Source organism: Sorex fumeus, unplaced genomic scaffold (assembly GCF_029834395.1).
Source record: "Sorex fumeus unplaced genomic scaffold, SorFum_2.1 ptg000042l, whole genome shotgun sequence".
Lineage (NCBI taxonomy): Eukaryota > Metazoa > Chordata > Mammalia > Eulipotyphla > Soricidae > Sorex > Sorex fumeus.
In genome coordinates, this window is record NW_026606099.1 from 5,827,801 (window position 1) to 5,849,292 (window position 21,492).

A 21,492-nucleotide genomic window follows, 5' to 3' on the forward strand; every position below is an offset into this window, starting at 1 on the left:
AAGCCTCGGAACCCCCGTCAAAGACAAAGTCTTTTGCCTCCAGTACTAAAAGAACACTGCTGTGATAATCAGGCTCACCAAGAATATAACACTTGTAATTTAGAGCTTGGGGATTTAACAGACAAGATAAAGCAGAGAAGACTATTGTGAGGCTTTTCCAGTGAGGAAAAATATTAACATCAAGGACATTGAAACAGCATCTGTTTTCACCCAGGCTAATTACATGTGTAATGAATGGCTGATGAACCATTATTAATTTTGAGCAAATCTGCAATTTGCTGTTGTGAAAAGAGCTCTAATGGTATAGATAACTTCTGTGACAAGCTACTTTGGATTCTGCATGCTGTTCTTTGGTAAACCAACAAATCCTTTGCCCAGTACTTAAAATGACTGTTGGGGAGCTAGAGCAAGAGTACGGTGGGCAGGTGCATGTCTTACAAGCTGATGACCTGGATCTGATCCCAGACACCCCATATGGTCCCCCAGGCCCCATCAGGAGTGATCCCTGAGTGCAGAGCCAGGAGTAAGCCCTGAGTATCCACAGGGTTTGGGTACAACATACCAAGACCAAAAAAAATTGTTGGGGATAAATGAGATGAAGCACTGAGAGGAAGAGAGGGGGGTTATTTTTACCCCCTTCTTTAGGTTATTCTTTAGGGTTTCCATCCTGGGCCAGGAATAGCCTTTCTTCCATCACCTGTAATCTGCTAGCTGGCTGCCTAACACTGGTGATTTGTGCCAGTAAACACCAGAGATCTAAGGAAATCTGGATCTGTACTTAGTGCCTAAGAAACAACTGCCAGATCCGTACGTGTGGCCATACGGAAACGCTAGCCATGGAGGAATATGGTGGACTTTTCCTCAGCAGTCTCTAGAACTCAGAACATTATTTCTCTTCAGACGACCTTCTGCCCATTTACCCCAAGACAGTGGTTGCACATAGAATCCCCTCTGGCCCAGAGTTTATTACCCTAATGGGTCAGTAGTGACCCAGGAGAATAGGAACACCCACTTAGTAGTCTGCCAAGCCAGGAGGTCAGCACGTGAGCACACAGTGGTGCCTGCCCTCTAGGCCAAGGTGCAGACAACTGGAATGCTAGGGACCTCTTGCCTCACACTCCCGATCAGCCTCGAAACCAAGCTCCCCCTTTCAGTCAAGCAGATGGCTGTGTGTGATGGAGAGCCCTCAGCTGTGGAGTGGATGCTCCTCACCCCTCGTCCCAGAATATGCAACCCACATCATCACAGTGTGTGAAGCCACAAAGCTCCACGGCGGTCACAATGCCCCATGTTCTTACCTCCCCCATTCTAGCTTCTGCAAACTTGACACTGACCCATGGGAGTTCTTAGCTTGGAAACCTGAGAGAACTAAGGGAGCTCAAAGCCTCTGAAGGACACTGCACCCAGCTGCTTTTCTCTATCTTCCTCTTCCTTAATGTGGATCCTTTGGCACAGGGAGCCTCTACCTTAGACATTCACGTGAGGCGAGGCCCACTAGAGGGAACCTGAGGCAACTGGGGGTAACTAAGAGGATTTGTGTCTCCAGGCTTTTGGGGTGTCTCTCACACTTGGTCTGGGTGGCACCCAAAGCAGACTCCTTCCTTGTATGTGGTCTTTAAAAGTGCCCGTAGGGGCTGGAGCAATAGTACAGCGGGTAGGAGGTTTGCCTTGCTTATGGCTGACCCGGGTTCGATTCCCAGCACCCCATCACAGGAGTAATTCCTGAGTGCAAAGCCAGGAGTAACCCCTGCACATCGCTGGGTGTGACCCAAAAAAAGTGCCCCCCTGACGGGCAGGGGGTGTGGCTTAGCAATAGAACACTTGCCTTGCTGTGAGGTACCCCAGACTGAAAAAAAAGTGGGGGGAGGGGTGGGGTACCCCAGACCGAAAGAAAAAGTGGGGGGAGGGGTGGGAGGTTTTCATGTAAGAGCCCTGAATTCTATCTCTGACACAGCATGGTTCCCTAAGTACCACACTGGGAGTGACCCTGTGAGCATCACCAATGTGGCCCCCCAAACAACTGAGTATTGGCCCATCACTTCCCACTTCATTCACCTACCAACTCGGCTAGGAATGAGTATAGGACCAATGACATCCCTGTGACTTAAGAACAAACTTACATGACAGTTTCGGAGGTCCTATGGAAAAAAATCTCGTATTCGCTACCAGGGCTAAGTAAATGCGTTTCATAGAGTCAGAGCAATAGTCGAGCGGGTAAGGTACCTCCCTAGCATGCAGCTGACCTGGGTTCAACACCCGGCACCCCCCATGGTCCCCTGAGCCTGCAGAGTGATCCCTGAATACAGAGCCAGGAGTGAGCCCTGAGCACCAAGAGGTGTGGCCCCCAAGCCCCCCACCCCAGAGGAAATAGTGTTGCAGTGCTAGAGAGAGAAGTCTGCGTGAGGGAGACCAGTCGCTTGGTCTTCTCTGGGCTGCTGACAGTCGTCGGCAGGAATTGGAACAAGTCAGTTGTAACGGGGCAAGGAAAGAAGCACCATGAGCGGGCTGACCTAAGAGGGAAGTCTGCCTGTTCCCATTCCCCAACACTTTCTCCTTTCTCTGGCCCGGCAGTCTCAAACTCTTTGGGCGCCCGCCTTCCCACCCACCTCGAGGGCGGGGCTTGGCTGCACCCCAGTGTGGCGGCGTTAAATGCCGCCAGCTGGCAGGAGTGAGTGTGGCACAGAGCCTGCCTGGACAGAGCGGCAGCACCATGGCCGGCAAGAAAGTCTGCATTATAGGCTCCGGCAACTGGTAAGCGGCTCTGCCACGGATGTGGGGGGAGAGAGGGGGCTCCCCCAAGTTCACAGTGCGATGCAAGGGAGGCTTGGAGGACAGGAGGCCGACAGGGTGGGGGACCCTGCTCCGTGCTGCCAGCTGGCCTGTGCTGCCCTCCCAGCCCTGCCAGGCTGAGCAGTGCACCTGTTCCACAGGAGGGGTGCCGCGGTGCTCCCTGCTTGGAAGGCTGCTTGGGTTTGGGGGGTGCGTGGGGAGAACAGAGGTCTGGCCCCCTCGGCGGTGGGATTTGGGGTAGACCGAGTCTCCTTTCCGCTGTCAGGTCACCGGGGATGTGCTGTCACTGGGATGGGGGTGATGAGGAAATTGGCAAGTAACCTGGGGACAGCTGAGATGTCCTGAGGGGGCACCCTGCTGCGGTCTTATCCCTTCCACCCCAAATTCCTTCACTTTCTGTGTTCCCCTCCTGCCAGGGGCTCGGCCATTGCCAAGATTGTGGGGAGCAAAGCAGCCCAACTGGCACGCTTTGACCCAAAAGTGACTATGTGGGTGTTTGAGGAAGAAGTTGGGGGCAGAAAGCTGACTGAGATCATCAACACGCAGCATGAGAATGTCAAGTACCTGCCCGGACACAAGCTGCCCCCTAATGTGGTGAGCTCCACAACCCTGCAGGGTTGGGTAATGAGGGGTGCTTCTTGCTGAAAGGGGGCAATTTTAGGTGCTACCTGGAGAGGGAGGCATCTTAGGAAAACCGCTCCAGGCTCAGGGCACCCCTTTTCTCGGCTCCCCAGCACCCGGGCACTTCTGGGAAGAAGGTGAACCTGAATGAATGTACCCCATCCCAGCGCCACTTAAGAGTTCCCTGGCATAAAAGGAAGGGAGAGAGGGCAGGAAAGTCGCCTCTATGGCCACAGAAAGCAGATTCTCTGCTTTCAGATCTGGGGCTGGCTTGGCGGGGTGGGGGTACGGGGTACCTGCCTTGGGCTCTAATTCTGCTACTCCTTTGCTGTGTTAATTGCATAAAAAACCGTTCCTTGGATTTAAGGTCTTTGGTCAAAGAATAGGTATGATTTGCTCCCAACCTGCCAAAGAGCAGAAAGCCAGAATGATCTCTCCCTTCTCACTTGGGGGCGGGGGTGGGGTGGGGGTGCGAGAAACGGGCTGATGAAACCTTACTTGGCCTCTTTCTCATGCCAAACCCAGGCCTCCTTTGGCCTCCCTCTCTGACCCAAGGCCAAGGAGTAGGAGACTGCTGGAAGAGGTTCCTCGGAGTTCTCAAGAACCCGGGACAATTAGAACTAGACGGAGCGAGGGCCAGGGGCAGAGAATCTTCTGCCCATTCGGATTCAGCTCCCCCCACCCTCTCCCCTGCCAGCTTCACACTCTGGCCTCTAGATTTCCTGAATGGGATTCAGGAGAAGCTAGAAGTCGGTCATGAGCACTGGTCACCCCCACAGGTGGCTGTCCCAGATGTCATCCAAGCTGCCACCGATGCTGACATCTTGATCTTCGTGGTGCCTCATCAGTTCATCGGCAAGATCTGTAATCAGCTCAAGGGCCACCTGAAGACAAGTGCTATTGGCTTATCACTTATTAAGGTGCCAGGGACGCAGCTTTTCTTGGAGAGGGAGCAGCTACTGTTGTGAGGCTTAGGGGTGGGCGATGAGAGGACAGAAAATCGTAGGGGTGGGTGAAGTGAAAATACAAAATAGCAGACTAAGGTTGGCTTATTATTATTTTTTTCATTTGAAGGAAGGGAGGAATGGGTTTTCGGGAGGCTTGGGCCATTGGGAAGGGAGATGAGTTGAGTCGATAAAAGATTGTTTTAAAGGCTGATGCTTTGGAAATTTAGGATAACAAAGGCTGCCAGGGGAATATGAGAAGCAGGGTGCCTGCCTTGGAGTGTGAAAAGGAACTCATTTTGTGTGACGTGCGAAAAGAAGTTGCTTTGGGGTGTTCAGGAAGGGGTTGTTCAGGTTTGTGGTGTCGGAGATACATTGTCTTAGAGATTGGTTGAGGGGTGTGGAAGGAGCATTTTCAGATGGAACCCTTCCACGTGCTGTCTACCATCCTCACGGCAACGAGGCCCTTTGCAACAGGGCCTGTGGGCTGGGAAGAGACAGGACTTCTGTCTTGTGCCCAGGGAGTAGACGAGGGTCCCAACGGTCTGAAGCTCATCTCTGATGTGATTGCGGAGTGCCTTGGCATCCCCATGAATGTGCTGATGGGAGCCAACATTGCCAGCGAGGTGGCTGAGGAGAAGTTCTGTGAGACAACCATCGGTGAGAGCCCCATCACCGTCCAACATACACTGCAGCTCTGTTACATCCCCTCCCAACACTCTTCCCCCATTCACTTAAACTTCTTCCAGAAGGCTGGCAAAGGATGATGACCTGAGCATCAAAGGTGAGGGAGGGGAGGGAGGGCTGGAACAATGCCAGGACACAGGGCTGCAGGCCCTACTTTAAGTATGTGTGAGAGTAACAGTCAAGAATCCTCCTGTACAGGGTCAGATAGTCTAGGTTAAGGCACTTGCCGTGCACGTGCCCAGTTCGATCCCCAGCAACACACACGGCCTTTGGTCCTCTGATCACAGAGCCACGGAGTAACCCCTGAGCACCTCCGGGTACAACCCAATGCTTGCCCCCCCACCTCCCAAAAAAGGAATTCCCTTTCAACAAAGCCATACCCCTCTCTTCACTTTAGGCTGCAAGGACCTGGCGCAGGGACAGCTCCTGAAAGAGCTGATGCAGACACCCAATTTCCGCATCACTGTGGTGCAAGAGGTTGACACAGTCGAGATCTGCGGGGCTTTGAAGGTAAGCGTGGCAATGAAGCAACCGTGGGGTGGGGAGAAGGTCCTACAGGAGGGCCTCGCTCAGTTATGCAAGGTTGCTAGGACTCCAGGCTCTCACTCTCCGGCAGCCGCTCCCCTCCCCCCACTAAGGCCATACACATAGGAAGAACTGCAGAAGCAAGGCCAAGGTCATCCAGGCCTGCCAATTATTCACCATCAGGAATTTCTGTTCTCAAGGATGGGGTAAGGGGCAGGCTTAGAGAACCAGGGAGCATAAGCCCAGGCTAAATGATGGGAATAGAGCAAACAGGAAACCAAGAGGTGGAAAATTTATGAGCAGGGCCGGAGAGAGAGAGAGCAGCTGGTCTTGCACATGGCGGACCTTGGTTCGAATCCCAGCACTACCAGGAGTGACCCTAAGGGCAGAGCCAGGAGTAAGCTCTAAGCAACGCTGGGTCTGGCCCCAGAGCCTTAAAAAATAAATATTTAGGAGCATGTCCATCGTGCCTTACTCACTCAGCTGCTGTGCACATGGCGGAGGGAAGGAGCAGACAGCAGGGGCCGAGGGCTCCAAGGGGTCCTGCAGGCAGAGATTCTTTTTCATCTATGACCTCATCTCCCCGCAGAATATAGTGGCTGTAGGCGCTGGCTTCTGCGATGGGCTAGGCTTTGGCGACAACACCAAGGCAGCGGTGATCCGACTGGGGCTCATGGAGATGATTGCCTTTGCGAAGATCTTCTGCCGTGGCCCCGTGTCCTCTGCCACCTTCTTGGAGAGCTGCGGCGTTGCAGACCTCATCACTACCTGTTATGGAGGGCGGAACCGCAAGGTGGCCGAGGCCTTTGCTCGCACGGGAAAGGTAGGCCCAGGGCAGAGTGGAGAGTGAGAGCAGAAAGGGGGCACGGTGGGCATCATAATAAAGAAATCCGCTTGAGAGGCTCTCGAACAATTGTGTGAACATGCCCAGCCTTTCTTTCCTCCAGAGCCCACCTTGTATCTGAGTGTTATACTCAGCACTTGCAGCGCTGATGATAACCTTCTTTTCCATGCGCCCCTCCTTTTCCTGCACCCATTTTCCAAAGCCAATTGAGCAGCTGGAAAAAGAGATGCTGAACGGACAGAAGCTGCAGGGCCCCCAGACAGCCCGGGAGCTTCACAGCATTATCCAGCAGAAGGGCCTGTTGCAAAAGTAAGTATTTGTCGTCGCCGCGCTGGTTGAAGCACCACAACCAGGAGTTGCCATCTGTCACCTTCCTGTTCCCTTCACCATCTACGATGTAAGCAGAGGGAATATCTATTTTTAGACAGGATGGCTGGATATTAGAGAGAGTCGGTGATTCCAATTGCTAGTTCATGGTCTTTGTTACGGTTGTTTGCTCTTGGCTCATTTGGGCCATACAGTGCTCATGGATCACTCCTGGTGGTGCACAGGAGACCAACATGCAGTGCTGCGAATCGAACCAGGATTGGCTGCAAGCGAGCCAAGTTCCTTAACCCATCTTATTTTTCTGTTTTTGGGGCCACACTCAGCAATGCTCGGGGGTTACTCCTGGCAGTGCTCAGGAAACCATATGGTATGCTGGGCTGAATCTGAGTTGGCCGTGTGCAAGGCAAATGCCCTGCCCACTGTATTATCACTTCATCCCTGCCCATGCTCTTTCTACCACATTGCTTTCTCTTTGTCCTTTATCCCCTTACCATCCTATGCTGCAGGGATTGAAGTCCTGGAGCAACAAGAATAAGTACATACGACAGCCCAGCTCCTATCCATCACCTCCATTCTAGGCGATTCCCACTGGGGCTAGGGAGATAGCTGGGATTCAGGGGTATATGCCTTCCACTCAAGGTCCCAAATTCAACCTGTGACACTACATGACCACCCCACTCCTGTCCCCCACCCCCCAGCCCCGACCCTTGCCTGAAGAACCACTGGTAGCACATCAATTGCTCTGAGCATTTTCGGCTTGGTTTTGAACATTTTCTGATGCCTCCAGAAGTGAACACTGCTTTGGAGCTTCCCCCACCCGCCTACACACACACGCACACACACACTCGCAAAGATTAAGCTCCTTCTCCATGGCCAGCCTTCTGTTCCCTGAATCCTACTCTTAGTGCGAGGAGGACAGTCTTTACTTCCTGGTGCGTCTTTTCAGACAAATAAAATGGGCGTGATGGGCTGACATGAGCAGAGCTCTGTTGGTCTGAGACAGAATAGGGACACAAGAAAAAAGCTCAAAAGATCAGCTCATGACTGGTCAGGGTGAAGCCTCCTGGCAAAGGATGCAGCTGAGGCAAAAGGATGAAAAGAAAAATGGCATTTACTGAGCACTTCACATCGCATATACCATCTTTATTATTTTGTACTGTTAAACGTGTGTGTGTGTGTGTGTGTGTGTGTGTGTGTGAGATGGGAACTAAACCCAGTGTCTCACACATGCAAATTAAGTGCTCTTCTGATGAGCTTTATCCCTGGTTCCATACTGGCCCTATTTTACAGCTGATGATACTGAATTTCAATTCAGTGAAATTGCCTTGCCCAGTTAGAATAAAAAGTTTACGCTGAGGCCAGAGCAATAGTATACAGCGGGCATGAGATATGCCTTGCATGTGGCTGAGCTGGGTTGGGTCCCCAGCATCCCATATGGTCCCCTGAGTACTGCAGAGCCAGTAATAACCTGACCATCGCAGGGTGTGACCCAAAAAGCCAAAAAAAAAAAGTTTATGCTAAGGTTTCATGAAGGCAAGTGTTGTGTGTGTGTGTGTGTGTGTGTGCCCACAGTCAGCAATGCTCATGGCTCTACACCCAGGAATTACTCCTGGAGGTGCTTGGTGGACTATATAGGATGCTGGGGATCAAACCCAGGTTTCTAGCTCTCCTCAGGAAGGCAAGTTTAATATGATAGAGGTCAGGGCAAGTAACAATCTGATCTAAAACCAGGCCTAGGCATTTCAAATTTTCAGCAACTGGAAACCGAGAACTAGTATTTGCTTGAACACAAAGGTGGGCCAGTAGGGGAATGGAACATTAGGTGGAAGACAGGAAGTTGGGAACTGCACACTAAATCACGTCTGTCCTGTCCTTTCTAGGTTTCCCCTCTTCATGGCTGTGTACAGGATCTGCTATGAGAACCTGCCAGTGGCTGAATTCATCCAGTGCCTGCGCAATCACCCAGAACACATGTAAGTGGGCCCAGAGCCCAGGCCAGGAAGGTTCTTGACCGCAACGAAGACAGTCAGAAGCTTGGGGTAACTGGCCACTAGGATCTCTGGAACACCCCCTGGAATAGCCTCCTCTTGACTTTTCACTGAAGGACAGGACGCTGTGGGGCCCAGCGATCTGCCTAGAAATCCTCGACCACCCAAGTAGCCTGCAACTGTGTTCTACTCCATCTCTCCAGAAATAGAGCTTCCTTGCCCCTCTCCTTATGTGGAGTTTTGACCCTGTCTGTCTGCTGGGAGGGGAAAGATCAAGCCCAAGTGTGGCTTTACTTGAGTGTGTGGGGCGAAAGGTGGAGAGAACGAGGCCAAGAGCTGCCCACTGCTGCCTCAAAGACCGGGAATCCTGTCCGCAAGCCCGGCGTGGTGGTTAGAGACCATCAGCCACGAGAGGAATGAGGCAAGGGCTGACTGGGAGGGGTCGAGACGATGGAGATGACCGAGGCCCCAGGACTCCTCTGCTCTGACCTCTGCCAGGCCCCACACAGCATCAATGGATCTCAGTGTTTGTTAACAAAATACAAAGATCTCAAACAGCCGCCTTCTCCTAGCAACATCTGCGTTCTCAGAAACCTCTGGTCATGCCGCAACCTCCCCCACCCCCCCGGGCTGCCCTGGCACCAGACTTGCTGCTCGGCTGGCATCTCTGGCCCCCAGGGTTTGCCATTCTCCCCAGGGACTTCCTGACTTCTCTTTGCCAGCTTCTCCCCACCTTGTGTGACCTTTCCCAGACTTCCCTCACCCTCCCCACCAGCACCCTCTTTGGGGAGCGAGGAACGTAATCTGCTGACATAGCGACACCTCCTCATAGCAGCCTTGGATCACTCTGCTCCTGGTGACCTTTGTATTTACCCTGTGCCTCCCTTCCGGTGCTCAGTGTGTGCCCGAGTTTGTGTGTGTTTGGGGGGAGTGGAGAGGGAGAGAGACGGAAAGACAGGAAGAGAGCATGCCCCTACGAATGCCTCACACAGTCCCGCAGCTATCTCACCTCCCTGGCTCCATTTACTCCTCCCAAATCCTGAACCTCTTTCTCAGCCGCCCCTGGAGCATCCGAGGCAACTAACCAGCACCTGCAGAGACCAGGGGCCCAGAGACTGGGCAGGGAATGGTGGGTCCTGACATGCCCAAGCCAGCTCGCCTTTCATCTGAAGGCCCCGGCAGCTGGAAAACTGAAGAGAGAGATTGAGCACAGGGGTTAAGGGTTAGGTCGGCAACTCCGCACATGGCCCCAGACCAGCACCAGGATTCCTGAGCCGGGAGGAAGCTCTAAGAAGAGCCCACAACAGAACAAAACAACCCCCCCGAAACCACCCCTCCACCAGGGGAGGGGAGCACAGGAAGGCAGAAGGGAAAGAGCTGATTGCAGACTGGGCTAGCTCCAGGGCAGGATGGCAGCCAGGGATGGCCCAGGTCAGCAGCCTGGCCCCCGGCTATAAATAGGCACCAAGTGCTGGGCAGGCGAATGCGCCTGCCACAGAGAGAGGGTCTCAGCTTGCCCTGGCAGCCCCTGGCACACTGCTCTGGCAGCACTGGCTTAACCCTTCCCTCCTCGGGAACACGTGAGAGAGGAAGGGACTGGGGGGGGGGGAGTGGGGACCAGGGCAGGGCGCCCAACGCTGGTGGGGGGCCTCCCCAGGAGATCAAGACAAGGGCGGAGGGGCTGGAGCGAGAGCACAGCGGGGAGGGCGTTTGCCTTGCACGCGCCAACCCGGGTTCGATTCCCAGCATCCCATATGGCCCCCTGAGCACTGCCAGGGATAATTCCTGAGTGCATGAGCCAGGAGTAGCCCCTGTGCATCGCCGGGTGTTACCCAAAAAGCCAAAAAAAAAAAAAAAAAGAAAAGAAAAGAAAAGGAGAGTCAGCTTTCTCCCCACCTCTCGGACAGTCCAACACCTTCGCTGTTCTCTTCACTCTCCCTTGGATAGAAAAGCCCAAGCCCCGGAGCCAGGCCTGGTGTCCACCCCAAATACAGGAATTTTCTAGCAAGGAGAGGAAGAGGGGGTGCCCCGGCATGTGGTTAGGCCGCGGTGGCACTGAAGCACTTGCTTTCACGCATCGTGGAAGAAAAGAGGAGGGGAAGAAAGAGGCAAAAGAGACGCGCTCCCAAATCCTGGGCTCGGCCCCCAGCGGCGCTGCCCGCCCGCCGGTCGCTTCCCGGGGCTGGGGGGGGGGGGGGGGGGGGCCTCGTCCCGCCGCCGCCAAGCGCGGGCACAAACACAGGAGCAAAAGGTGAGAATCCTCCTTGGTGGGGGCTGGAGCAATAGCACAGCGGGTAGGGCGTTTGCCTTGCACGCGCCAACCCGGGTTCGATTCCCAGCATCCCACTGGGTCCCCCGAGCACCGCCAGGGGTCATTCCTGAATGCATGAACCAGGAGCAACCCTTGTGCACTGCCGGGTGTGACCCAAAAAGCAAAAAAAAAAAAAAAAAAAGGGAGATTCCTCCTTCGTGCCACTCTGGGGGCCAGGCCCAGTGGGCCGCCGCCTCGGCCGTCGGGTTCCTCCTACCTGAGCTCGGCCCACGCGGGAGGACGGCTCCGGGCTCGGGGGGCGCGCGGCCCGCTCCCGAGGGCCGGCTGACACGACCTCCCTAGCTAACGGGGGCGGGAGGGCTGGCTGAGTCTGACTCGGACGGGGCCGCCTTCCTCCCGCGAGTGGGTCCCCTCCGCGCCGCGGCGCGGGGCTCACAAACGCCCGCGCGGCGGAGACTGACCACCGCGCGCCGGGTCCCGCGGGCGCCCCCGAGCGGCCGGCCCGTCTGCGCCTGCGCCGTGCGGGCCCGGAAGTGCGCGAGCGGAAGTCGCCGCCGGGAGTCCCGCCCCTGTGGGCGGGGCCGGGAGCGTCGGAGCGGGGCGCGTTCTCCGCGGCGCGGGACGGAATCCGGGTGCGTGAGCGGGGCGGCGAGGGGAACGGCGAGGGTGGCGGCCTTCGGCAGCCCCGTCTCGGCGTCCGGGGCGACCCCGGGGCTCCTGCTCTCGCGTGTCCGCTTGGGAGACGCTGCGGCGCCGCGCGGACGGCGGTGGCACGCCGAGGCCGGGGGTCGCGGGCGGGAGGACGCCGGGACGTCCCGGGCGCGCGCGGGGCTTACGGCTGCCGCTTGCTTGTCCCAGGCCCGTCTTCGGCCGTCGGTGCCCTTGGGGTCCCGGGCCGCGATCTCCGCTGCTGCCGCCCGGCGGGCGCCTCCCTCCAGGCGGGCCGGTCTCTGCCCTGCCCCTCCCCGCCCCGCCCCGCAGGTCCTGCCCGGCGCCCTCCGTGCCGCCGTCACCTCCCGCCGTCACCCCCCGGAGCTCGCCCCGCACTTCGCTGCTGCCCAGCGGTCTAGCACCTCCGCGCCGCGCCCTGCCGCACCCCCTGGTCCTGCGAACCTGGAACCGGGTCTGTGAAATCTCGGGGCCTCTTTTTTCTTTTTTTCTTTTTGGGTCACACCCGGCGATGCCCAGGGGTTGCTCCTGGCTCGGGAGTCACCCCTGGCGGTGCTCGGGGGACCATATGGGATGCTGGGAATCGAACCCGGGTTGGACCTATGTGCAAGGCAAACGCCCTGCCAGCTGTGCTATCGCTCCAGCTCCCTCTCGGGGCCCCTTAACTCGCGGCGGCCTGAATTAGTTTAGCCCCGTCGAGGCGGAAGCCCTGCTCACCGCTGCGGCCTTAGGAGCTCCCGCAAATGACCGAACCCGGCCCCGCTCTGCTCTTCTAGCTCCTGCCACGGAGCATTTGCGATGCCTTTGAGGCAGGGGCGCTGCGCCAAGCCTCGGCCCGCCGTGGCTTTCTGGAGACCCCCGTGGAGACGACCGCTCTTTCGGATTGCTTTGGGGCTACAACCAGCTGTGCTCAGGTCCCCGCACCAGGCGCCCAGGGTCACACCTGCCGGGGCTCGGAGTTGCCCGAGATTGACCTTGGGTTGGCCGCTTGCAAGGTTGACCAGCTGTAGCATCTCTCGGCCCCGCTACCCTCCTTTTTTTTTTTTTTTTTTGGTCTCTCCTAAGTTTTCGGGCCATCAGCGGGCCTCTTGCACAGCTCTTTGAGCTTTTAACCACAGCAGATTCTTTTTTTTTTTTTTTTTTTTTTTTGGGACACACCTGGCGATGCACAGGGGTTACTCCTGGTTCTGCACTGAGGAATTACGCCTGGCGGTGCTCGGGGGACCATATGGGATGCTGGGAATCGAACCCGGGTCAGCTGCATGCAAGGCAAACACCCTACCCGCTGTGCTATTGCTCCAGCCCCCAGATTCTAATATTTTATTATTCGTCTTAGACATGCTATTTTGCTTTGTCCGCCTCCATTTGCTCCCATGCCCCAATAAATCAAAACTAGGAGTAATAAATTATCCTTGGGGGAGTGGGGGGGGGGCTTCCAAGCAGTGCTGGGGGCGAAGGGCGCCCCCAGGAGCTACTCAGCCAGTGGAGGAAAGGAGTGACCAGGAATTACCAAGCCACCCCTGCGGTGCTTGGCGTTTCTGGGTTTACACTCGGGTGCTGATGCTCAAGGACCAGTGGTGCCTCGGATCTAACCTGGGTCTCCCTTCCACTTTCATAGCACCTTAGTCCCTGTACTCTGCAGACCCAGAAGGAATGAGTTTTCCTGACAAGAAACCTGAGCCTTGAGGTCCTCCCTCAAGGGGGGACCTGTCTGTGGGGCAGCCTGTAAGAGACCCACAGGGTCTTTGTAGACCTTACCGAATTTTTTGTAGTGTTTTTTTCATTCCACTCTAGCCCTGGTTTTGCTGAACCTGCCAGCCAATTACCCTATAACACCTAACCTGTGCTTTGACCTCCCATATCCACCGTCTTCGTGCTCTGTACCTACACTTTACCCCCTGTCAACCTAACGTCCCCTCCTGCTTCTGTGCCAGTCTGGCATACTCCAGTCTCATCTAGTGTCCAAGGTTTATTATGGATTGAGATCGTCTTGTTTTTCTGTATACCACAGATGAGTGAGATCCTATCGTATTTATCCTTTTGCTTCTTGCTTATTTTGCTTAGCATGATTCTCTTCAATTCTATCCAAATTGCTTGGAACTGCGTTACTTTTTTTTTTTTTTTTGTGACTACATAGTACTCCATTGCGCCCTCCACCCCTCCCTCTAGATACCACAACTTGTTTTATCAATTCATCTGTCACTTGGCACTTGGGTTGTTTCCCCTTGGCCATTGTACTTAGAACTGCTGTGAACGTGGGCATGTATATATCTTTTTTGTTCTGTTTTGATTTGCAAAATAGCATGTCTAAGACGAATAATAAAATATTAGAATCATGCTTAATCATGACTGTTCAAGGGATGGTATATGGTACCCATTTGATCCAGAATTGAACAATAGTTTTACTGTGTGCAGGTCAAGTGCCTTCCTTTACTGTCTTTCTGGCCTTTTCCCCCATTTTTTGATGGGGTTATTGTTTTTTTTAGAAAATAATTTATTTATTGACTTCTTGGGATATACCTGATGATGCTCAGGGGTTACTCCTGGTTCTGCACTCAGGAACCACTCCTAGTAGTCCTCAGGGGACCCTATGGGATACCAGGGATCGAACCCTGGTTGGCTGTGTGCAAGGCAAACGCCCAACCGTCTGTACTATTGCTCTGGCCCCCAGGTTTGTTTTGTTGCTGAGCTTTGTGAGTGCTTTATAGATTTTGGATGTTAGTTCTTTATTTCAAGTATTTCTCCCAGTCTTGAGTGTGTGTGCACGCGTGTGTGTGTTACTCCTAGTCCTGCACTCAGGTATTACTGGTGGTGCTCAGGGGATTATATGGGCTACTGGGACTTGAACTCGGGTCTGCCAGGTTCAAGGCAAGCACCCTACCTGATGCACTATCACCCCAGTCTCTTCTAATCGTTTAATTTTGTCCCAAGCTGCTTTTGCCAGATTAAAAAAAAGTGACTTCATGTAGTGACACTTATTTTTGCAGTTGGTACTTTGAGTTTGTCGTTGAAAACACTCTTGGTTTGTTTTGTTTGGGGTCATAGTCAACAGTGCTCAGGGCTTCTGGCTTTGCACTCATTCTTGGCAGAGCTCTGGGGACCTTATAGGATGCCTGGGATCAGATCTGGATCATGCAGGGTTTAAACATTCTACCAATTATACTATTTCTCTCTGGCCCCTAATCTCTGGGTCTTTGGTCCACGTTGAGTTACTTTTTGTACGTGATGAGATAGGGATTCGATTTTCATTTTAATTTTTTTTTCCTTTTTGGGTCACACCTGGCGATGCTCAGGGTTTACTCCTGGCTTTGCACTCAGGAATCACTCCTGGCGGTGCTCAGGGGACCATATGGGATGCTGGGAATCGAACCCGGGTTGGCCGCGTGCAAGGCAAACGCCCTACCCATTGTGCTGTCTCTCCAGCCCCTTATTTTATTTTTTTACAAGTGGTTTTCCAATTTTCCCAACACCGTTTTTTAATTTTTAAATTTTACTTTCATAAGGTGGTTCACGGGCTGGAGCAATAGCACAGCGGTAGGGCGTTTGCCTTGCACGCAGCCAACATGGCCGACCCGAGTTCGATTCCTCCACCCCTCTCGGAGAGCCCGGCAAGCTACCGAGAGTATCTCGCCCGCACAGCAGAGCCTGGCAAGCTCCCCGTGACGTATTTGATATGCCAAACACGGTAACAACAAAAGTCTCCAATAGAGACGTTACTGGACCCGCTCGAGCAAATCGATGAACAACAGGACAGGACAGGAAGGTTGTTCACATTAATTATAATTAGTATTTCAGCACCAATCCCACCACCATTATTTTGAATTTTCCCACCACCATTCAAGCCTACCTGCCACAGGCAGATGCTAGATCATTTATTTTCTATTGTTTATCATGAGAGGTTGTGTGGCCGTGAAAGCAGTCAGGCAGCTCCTGGAATTCTAAGATTGTAAATGATTGGAGTCTGGAGACATCTCTGTAGGGAGCTAATCCATTTTGAGATTTATTTGTGAGTCTCTGGGCCGAGGCTGTTTGGTGCCCGGAGGCAGTTTGTGAATGTGGCAGCCAGGACCCCAAGGGGCAGGGAGATGGGAAGGGACAGCCTGTCCACACCGAAGCCATGTGGCCTGGAGTCTTCAGTTCCTGGTCCCACATACCTGGGTTTTTCTTCTGGGAATTTGCCAACACCATTTGTTGAAAAAGCTTTTCTTGCTCTATTCCATGCACCCAACTCTTTTGTCATAGAACTGTTCATATCTGAGGGTTTATCACTGGAATCTCAAGCCGGATTTCTAAGTCTGTCAGCCTAACCTTATTCCAGTACAGTGGTGTTTTGATTACTGTAGCTCTATGGTGTAGTCAGAAAGTGCAGCATTTTTCAACTGTTTCATTATTTTTTTCAGGATAACTTTGGGTCTTATGCTTCCATATATAGTATATGTTCTAATTCCCTGAAGAATATCATTGGGATTGTGATGGGAATTTTATTAAACCTATATAATACTTTGGATAGTATGGTCATTTTGAAAAAACTGTGTAAGTTCATGAACATGAAACATTTTCCCATTTCCTTTTGTCCTATTCTGTTTCTTTCATAATTGACTTAGACTTTTATAAGTGTAGGTTGTGTAAACACAAACAACAGCATCGGTCTATCTCTCCCGCCTCCCGAGGTCTGTCTCTCCCGCCTCCTGCGTTCGGTAGTCTCGGGCCGCTTCCCTCACTCCGGGGAGGCCGATGGCGATGGGCAGGCTAGGGAAGGAAACGAGGGCCAGGCTGGTTGGTCTCAATTGCCTTTTATTCCAATCTCCTCATTTGCTTCTCCGGCTCCTCTTGCTTCACCCCCCATGCTACTTCATTCTCCTCCTCGATCCCTCTTCATTCTCCTTCTGGCTCTGGAATCTGGATCCCTCACCCCAGTCTTACAGTCTCCTTAAATCCCCCAGCATGAGGGGTTGGAGTAACAATTACACATAGGTATCATCATACAATCAGCGGATGTAAGGTCCTTCCCTCAGGGGAAGCTACTTCCAGGACAGGTTCTTATCCAGCAAGATGACTGGCCTGAAGGGAAATCTGGGTGTGTTTCTCCTCTCCTTAGTCCAGCGAACATATAAACATTCATAATATTAATCATTTTGTATGGACACAGTAAGAGATACATTAAGCTTATAGAATCGCTCTCCTGGGGTCATCTCGATCTCAGACTACAGTGCTCAGGCCAGATGAGTCTTTCCTATCCCTAGCAGGGTCCTGATCTCGTCGTTACTTTTTGGATCGTGACATCATTTGTCCATGACCAAGCTCTCAACTTATAGTTGAGTATTGTGGCACTTTGGCCTGGCCCATTTCGATGCCAGGGTAGCTCACAGCTTGCCCTGGGTCCGTTCAGTCCTTTGTCGCGACCCTGCTCTTGGGATGCGAGGAACTAAGGGCAACTGAGGCTTAAGTCGAGAAAACAAATGTCTAGGAGTGAATAATATTGAAGCCAGTTAAATCCCAAGTTACAGAAGCGTAATATTAACTGTCTTCCTGCACCTGTACAAAAAGGACATTGCTTTAAAATCTATTCAAAAGACATAAAGGAGAGGAGAAAGGCAGTCTTTCACTCATACATATAAAACCATCGATCTCTGAGGAATCTGACCTTACAGTTAACAGAGTCTGATTAGGGGGAAAAGCTGATTAACTGGTTGGGGAGGAGAGCATAGAGAAGAGTTTACAGATAAACACAAGGGAGTGGAAGTGCCTCAGGAGCACTGTAATAGACCTGAGTTCCTTGTGGCCAGAGAAACAGGACATGTCAGTGTTATCCTAAAAATGTTTAGAGCTAGATTCCAATAAACACAGAGGAATGGAGGTGCTTCGGGAGCACTGTGATGGGTATCAGCCGAAAAACCCAAGCTCCCAGTGGCAGAGGAGAATGGGCATACCACTGTTACCCTACAGTAGTTCTTTCACATTCTTTGTTAGAATGATTCCCAATTATTTGATGTTTCTGGAGCACTCTCTTCTTGTTCTTTTATTTGCATTTAGAAATGTAACAGTTTTTTTTTGTTTGTTTGTTTTTTTTTTTGCTTTTTGGGTCACACCCGGCGATGCACAGGGGTTATTCCTGGCTCATGCACTCAGGAATTACTCCTGGCGGTGCTCGGGGGACCATATTGGATGCTGGGAATCGAACCCGGGTCGGCTGCGTGCAAGGCAAACACCCTACCCGCTGTGCTGTCACTTCAGCCCCATGTAACAGATTTTTATGTTCACTTTTCCCTTCATTTTCAAGGCAAATTATCGGGAATGTACTTCATTGGTAGGGCACTCACCTTGCCTGTGTGAGGCCCTGGATTTCATCACTGGCACTACATAAAAAAAGTTAATGTTTTGAACCTCTCACCACAGCCTCTTTTTTTGTTTTGTGTTTGGGCCACACCCAGTGGTGCTCAGGGCTTATTCCTGGCTCTGAACCCAGGATCACTCCTGGAGGACTCAGGGAGCATATGTGGTGCTGGAGATCCAATTCAGGTCAGCCACATGCAAGGCCCGCTATACCATTGCTGTAGCCCCTTGGGCATCTTGTTTTCTTCTTTTTTTGTGTGTGTGTTTTGGGTCACATCTGGCGATGCACAGGGGTTATTCTTGGCTTTGCACTGAGGAATTACTCCTGGCAGTGCTCAGGGGACCATATGGGATTCTGGGATTTGACCCCAGGTCGGCCGCATGCAAGGCAAACGCTCTACCCGCCCCTCGGGGATCTTGTTTTATCTTTTTTTGGCCAACTTGTACTTTGTTCCATCCTGTACATCTCAGCTCACTTGCTCTCATTTTAGCCACCAGCTTCTCTAAAACATACTCAAATCTTGATGTCGATAAGTAAAGGAAACTAGAACGTCCCTGATCACGGTGCCTTCTCAAGCTGCTATCTTACCACCCTCATTCGTTGAACTAGCAAGTCTGGGCCAGAAAGATAGTATCGTGGACAGAAACTTGCACGTGACTAGTCTAGGTTTGAACCCTGACACCCTAGCACAGCCAGATGTGATCCCAAACAGCTCCTCCCTCCCCCCCTCTCTTTGTCTCTGCTGACCTAGGGAAGTGTACAGGAAATGAAACGTGGGGAAGGAGGATTTATGGACATGTTGGAGCCCTGACCAAGAACCTGCGCCCTTAATGTCAGTTCTAGCCCAGTTCACTCCATTAATTTTTATTTAGGCTTGTCAGTGACCTGTCACCTATTCTCTTCCAGTAATCTCTCTTGAGCAATCTTTATGCTATTTTAGAAAAAAGCAGTGATTTCTCATTATTCTTTTCCATCACACCTAAAAGAGAGCACACCTTTGTCAGCAGTAGTGACTATGCAAGCAGTGACGTTTTAACTAGGAAGAAGGATGTAGTTAAATGAATAAGCCCACCACCACCCTCCCCTCCCCCATCCCCATATTTCTGGAGTTTCCTGATTATTTCCCTTCTTCGGGCTGGCATTTTCTAGGCTTTCGGTTTCTGGGTTTTTTTTTTGGGGGGGGGGTATTATCTCTAGCCTCTTAAGTTGTTTGTTGTTGCTTGTTTTGGGGCTACACCTGGTGATGCTTAGGGCTTACTCCTGACTCTGTGCTCACTCCTGGTGGTGCCTGATCGATCATACCTGGGTCCAAGGCAGTCACCCCACTTGCTGTACTCTCTCTCTGGCCCCTAAGGGTTTTATTTATTTAAATATTTGTTTTGTATTTTTGTTTTCAGGCCACACCCAGCGATGCCCAGGGGTTACTACTGGCTCTGCACTCAGGAATTATTCCTGGCAGGCTTGGGGGACCATATGGGATGTCCGGGATTGAACTTGGGGCAGCTGTGAGCAAGGCAAGCACCCTGTCTGCTGTGCCATCATTCTGGCTCCTGTTTTGTTTTTCTCAATTGGACATTTTCTTATTTGATCTTCCTAGAGAGTAATTCACTGCTAATGTTTCTTTTGCTATTTGGGCTATCCTTGGTAGTGCCGGAGGTAGCTGTGTGGGGGGCTCTTCTGGGCTCTGTGATTATAAGTTGTTCCTGGCATTGCTAGGGGGACCGTGGAATGCCAGGGATCAAACTTGCACTTCTGGTACGCAAGCATGTGGCTCAGTTCATTATACTCTCTCTGGCCCCTTGCTGCTAAAGTTTAATCCCCTCTATCAATTCCCTGTGGAGAGAAAAACTGATGCATTCTTAATGTGCCAGTTCAGGGCATTTCTGGAAGGTTCGCCACTCACTGCCACAAACACAGAAGGTAAAGGACTGGCTGTGATGTCATTCTAATGCACTTGGTTTTCGTTGTATTTCTCTTTTGCATATACAGACTTCACTGTCCTTGTGATTCAGTGTTTGTAGTGTAAGTCTAAATGCAGGTGCCATTCAGTATGGAGTGCAGACAGTTGCACCGATGTAGAAGTGAGGGAATAGCCTTAATCAGAAGAGACCTGGGCTCTTTTCTCAGATCTAAATCCACTCTGTCAGGGGCTGGAGCAATGGCACAGCGGGTAGGGCGTTTGCCTTGCACGTGGCGAACCCGAGTTCGATTCCCAGCATCCCATATGGTTCCCTGAGCACCTCCAGGGGTAATTCCTGAGCACAGAGCCAAGAGTAGCCCCTGTGCATCGCCAGGTGTGACCCAAAAGGCAAAAATAAATAAATCCACTCTTGTCTTTGTAGGTGACAACATGCCGACTGCCAAGCAGCTAGCTGACATTGGTTACAAGACCTTCTCAACCTCCATGATTCTCCTCACCATGTATGGGGGCTACCTCTGCAGTGCCCGAGCCTACCGTTTTTTCCAGCGGCGTAGCTCAGAGAGACAGGCTGCAGAAGAACAGAAGACTTCAGGAGTCCTATGAAACCAGGGAGCTTTTTTCTCTGTGCAGAGAGCCTGAGGCATGCTACCGGAAGACCTCACCTGTGATTATTTCCGAGTCAAGAAAGAAGGAGGGCCGTAATGGTTTTCAAACCTGCTTGGAAAAAATATGCATGCTTTCTCTAGCACTGCCAACTTGGGGAGGCTATCAAATCATATCTGGAATGGGAAGTTGAGGCACACCTATTAAATGTTTTGCTCTGTCTGTGTCTTGGTGTTTACTTAAATAGACAGTTGAGGGTTTAACTACCTTTGTTTGTATTGGGGTTGGCAGGGACACCCAGTGGTGCTCAGGAGACCAGATTCGCTGCCAGGAATCAAACCAGTGAGAAACTTACTGAATAAGAAGAAAAAAATAGAACCTCTGAGGAGAAAGTGGCACAGAAAACCTTCCTATGTATTTAATGTCTTTCACCTGAAAATCACAGGGTTAACCAAATTTTTTGTTTTGACACCTGTTGATGCTCAGGGCTTACTCCTGGCTCTGCTCTCAGGGATTATTCCTGGCTATACTCTGAGGACGACTGAGGATGCTGGGGATTGAATAGAAGTGATTTCAGGGCCCAAGAGAGAGTATGGTGGAGAAGGCACTTGCCCTCCACGCGGCTGACGTGGGTTCAGTCCCTGGCACCACCAGCAGGAGGAAGCTCTGAGTGGGTGTGACCAATAAAACAAAATTTTTTGAAAAAAGTTGTTGGAGATCGAGCATGGATATGGCCAACCACGAACCCCATATGGTCCCCTGCGCCCCACCAGGAGTGATCCTGAGCACAGCCAGGTATGGCCCAAAAGACAAAGTTCTTGGAGATCAAACACTTAAAGTTGGTAAGCTAGATTTGGTCAACAGAGGAAATGGAGGCTGAAGAGTTAAGGGACTCACCTTGCCTGTGGCAGACCCCTATTGTGGCAGACCACAGATTTTCCAGAATCACCACTAGGGATTACTCCTG

General features: G+C 52.1%; 2 protein-coding genes across 3 annotated transcripts; both read left to right on the forward strand.

Moving 5' to 3' along the window:
* Nucleotides 1–2,597: 2,597 nt before the first annotated feature.
* On the forward strand, nucleotides 2,598–9,283 carry GPD1 (glycerol-3-phosphate dehydrogenase 1). The gene is made up of 8 exons (XM_056120101.1): nucleotides 2,598–2,751; nucleotides 3,207–3,384; nucleotides 4,191–4,331; nucleotides 4,877–5,015; nucleotides 5,440–5,552; nucleotides 6,157–6,390; nucleotides 6,614–6,720; nucleotides 8,619–9,283. Exons 1-8 carry the CDS (start codon nucleotides 2,711–2,713, stop codon nucleotides 8,713–8,715), a joined length of 1,050 nt encoding a protein of 349 aa, XP_055976076.1. The 5' UTR covers nucleotides 2,598–2,710; the 3' UTR covers nucleotides 8,716–9,283.
* A 2,278-nt stretch (nucleotides 9,284–11,561) lies between these two features.
* On the forward strand, nucleotides 11,562–20,747 carry LOC130029192 (cytochrome c oxidase assembly protein COX14). 2 transcript variants are annotated; one of them, XM_056120102.1, is made up of 2 exons: nucleotides 11,562–11,630; nucleotides 20,344–20,747. In XM_056120102.1, exon 2 carries the CDS (start codon nucleotides 20,352–20,354, stop codon nucleotides 20,523–20,525), a length of 174 nt encoding a protein of 57 aa, XP_055976077.1. In that variant the 5' UTR covers nucleotides 11,562–11,630; nucleotides 20,344–20,351; the 3' UTR covers nucleotides 20,526–20,747. The 2 variants fall into 2 exon arrangements, with proteins under 2 accessions (XP_055976077.1, XP_055976078.1); XM_056120103.1 differs by lacking the exon at nucleotides 11,562–11,630 and adding an exon at nucleotides 19,581–19,601.
* Nucleotides 20,748–21,492: the final 745 nt, after the last annotated feature.

Bases quoted from the DNA above. Each gene is read 5' to 3' on its own strand.
- LOC130029192 (XM_056120102.1), top strand. From the start codon at position 20,352: ATGCCGACTGCCAAGCAGCTAGCTGACATTGGTTACAAGACCTTCTCA.
- GPD1 (XM_056120101.1), top strand. From the start codon at position 2,711: ATGGCCGGCAAGAAAGTCTGCATTATAGGCTCCGGCAACTG. The intron at 2,752-3,206 runs GTAAGCGGCTCT...CCCTCCTGCCAG, and splicing joins ATTATAGGCTCCGGCAACTG to GGGCTCGGCCATTGCCAAGA. The intron at 4,332-4,876 runs GTGCCAGGGACG...TCTTGTGCCCAG, and splicing joins TTGGCTTATCACTTATTAAG to GGAGTAGACGAGGGTCCCAA.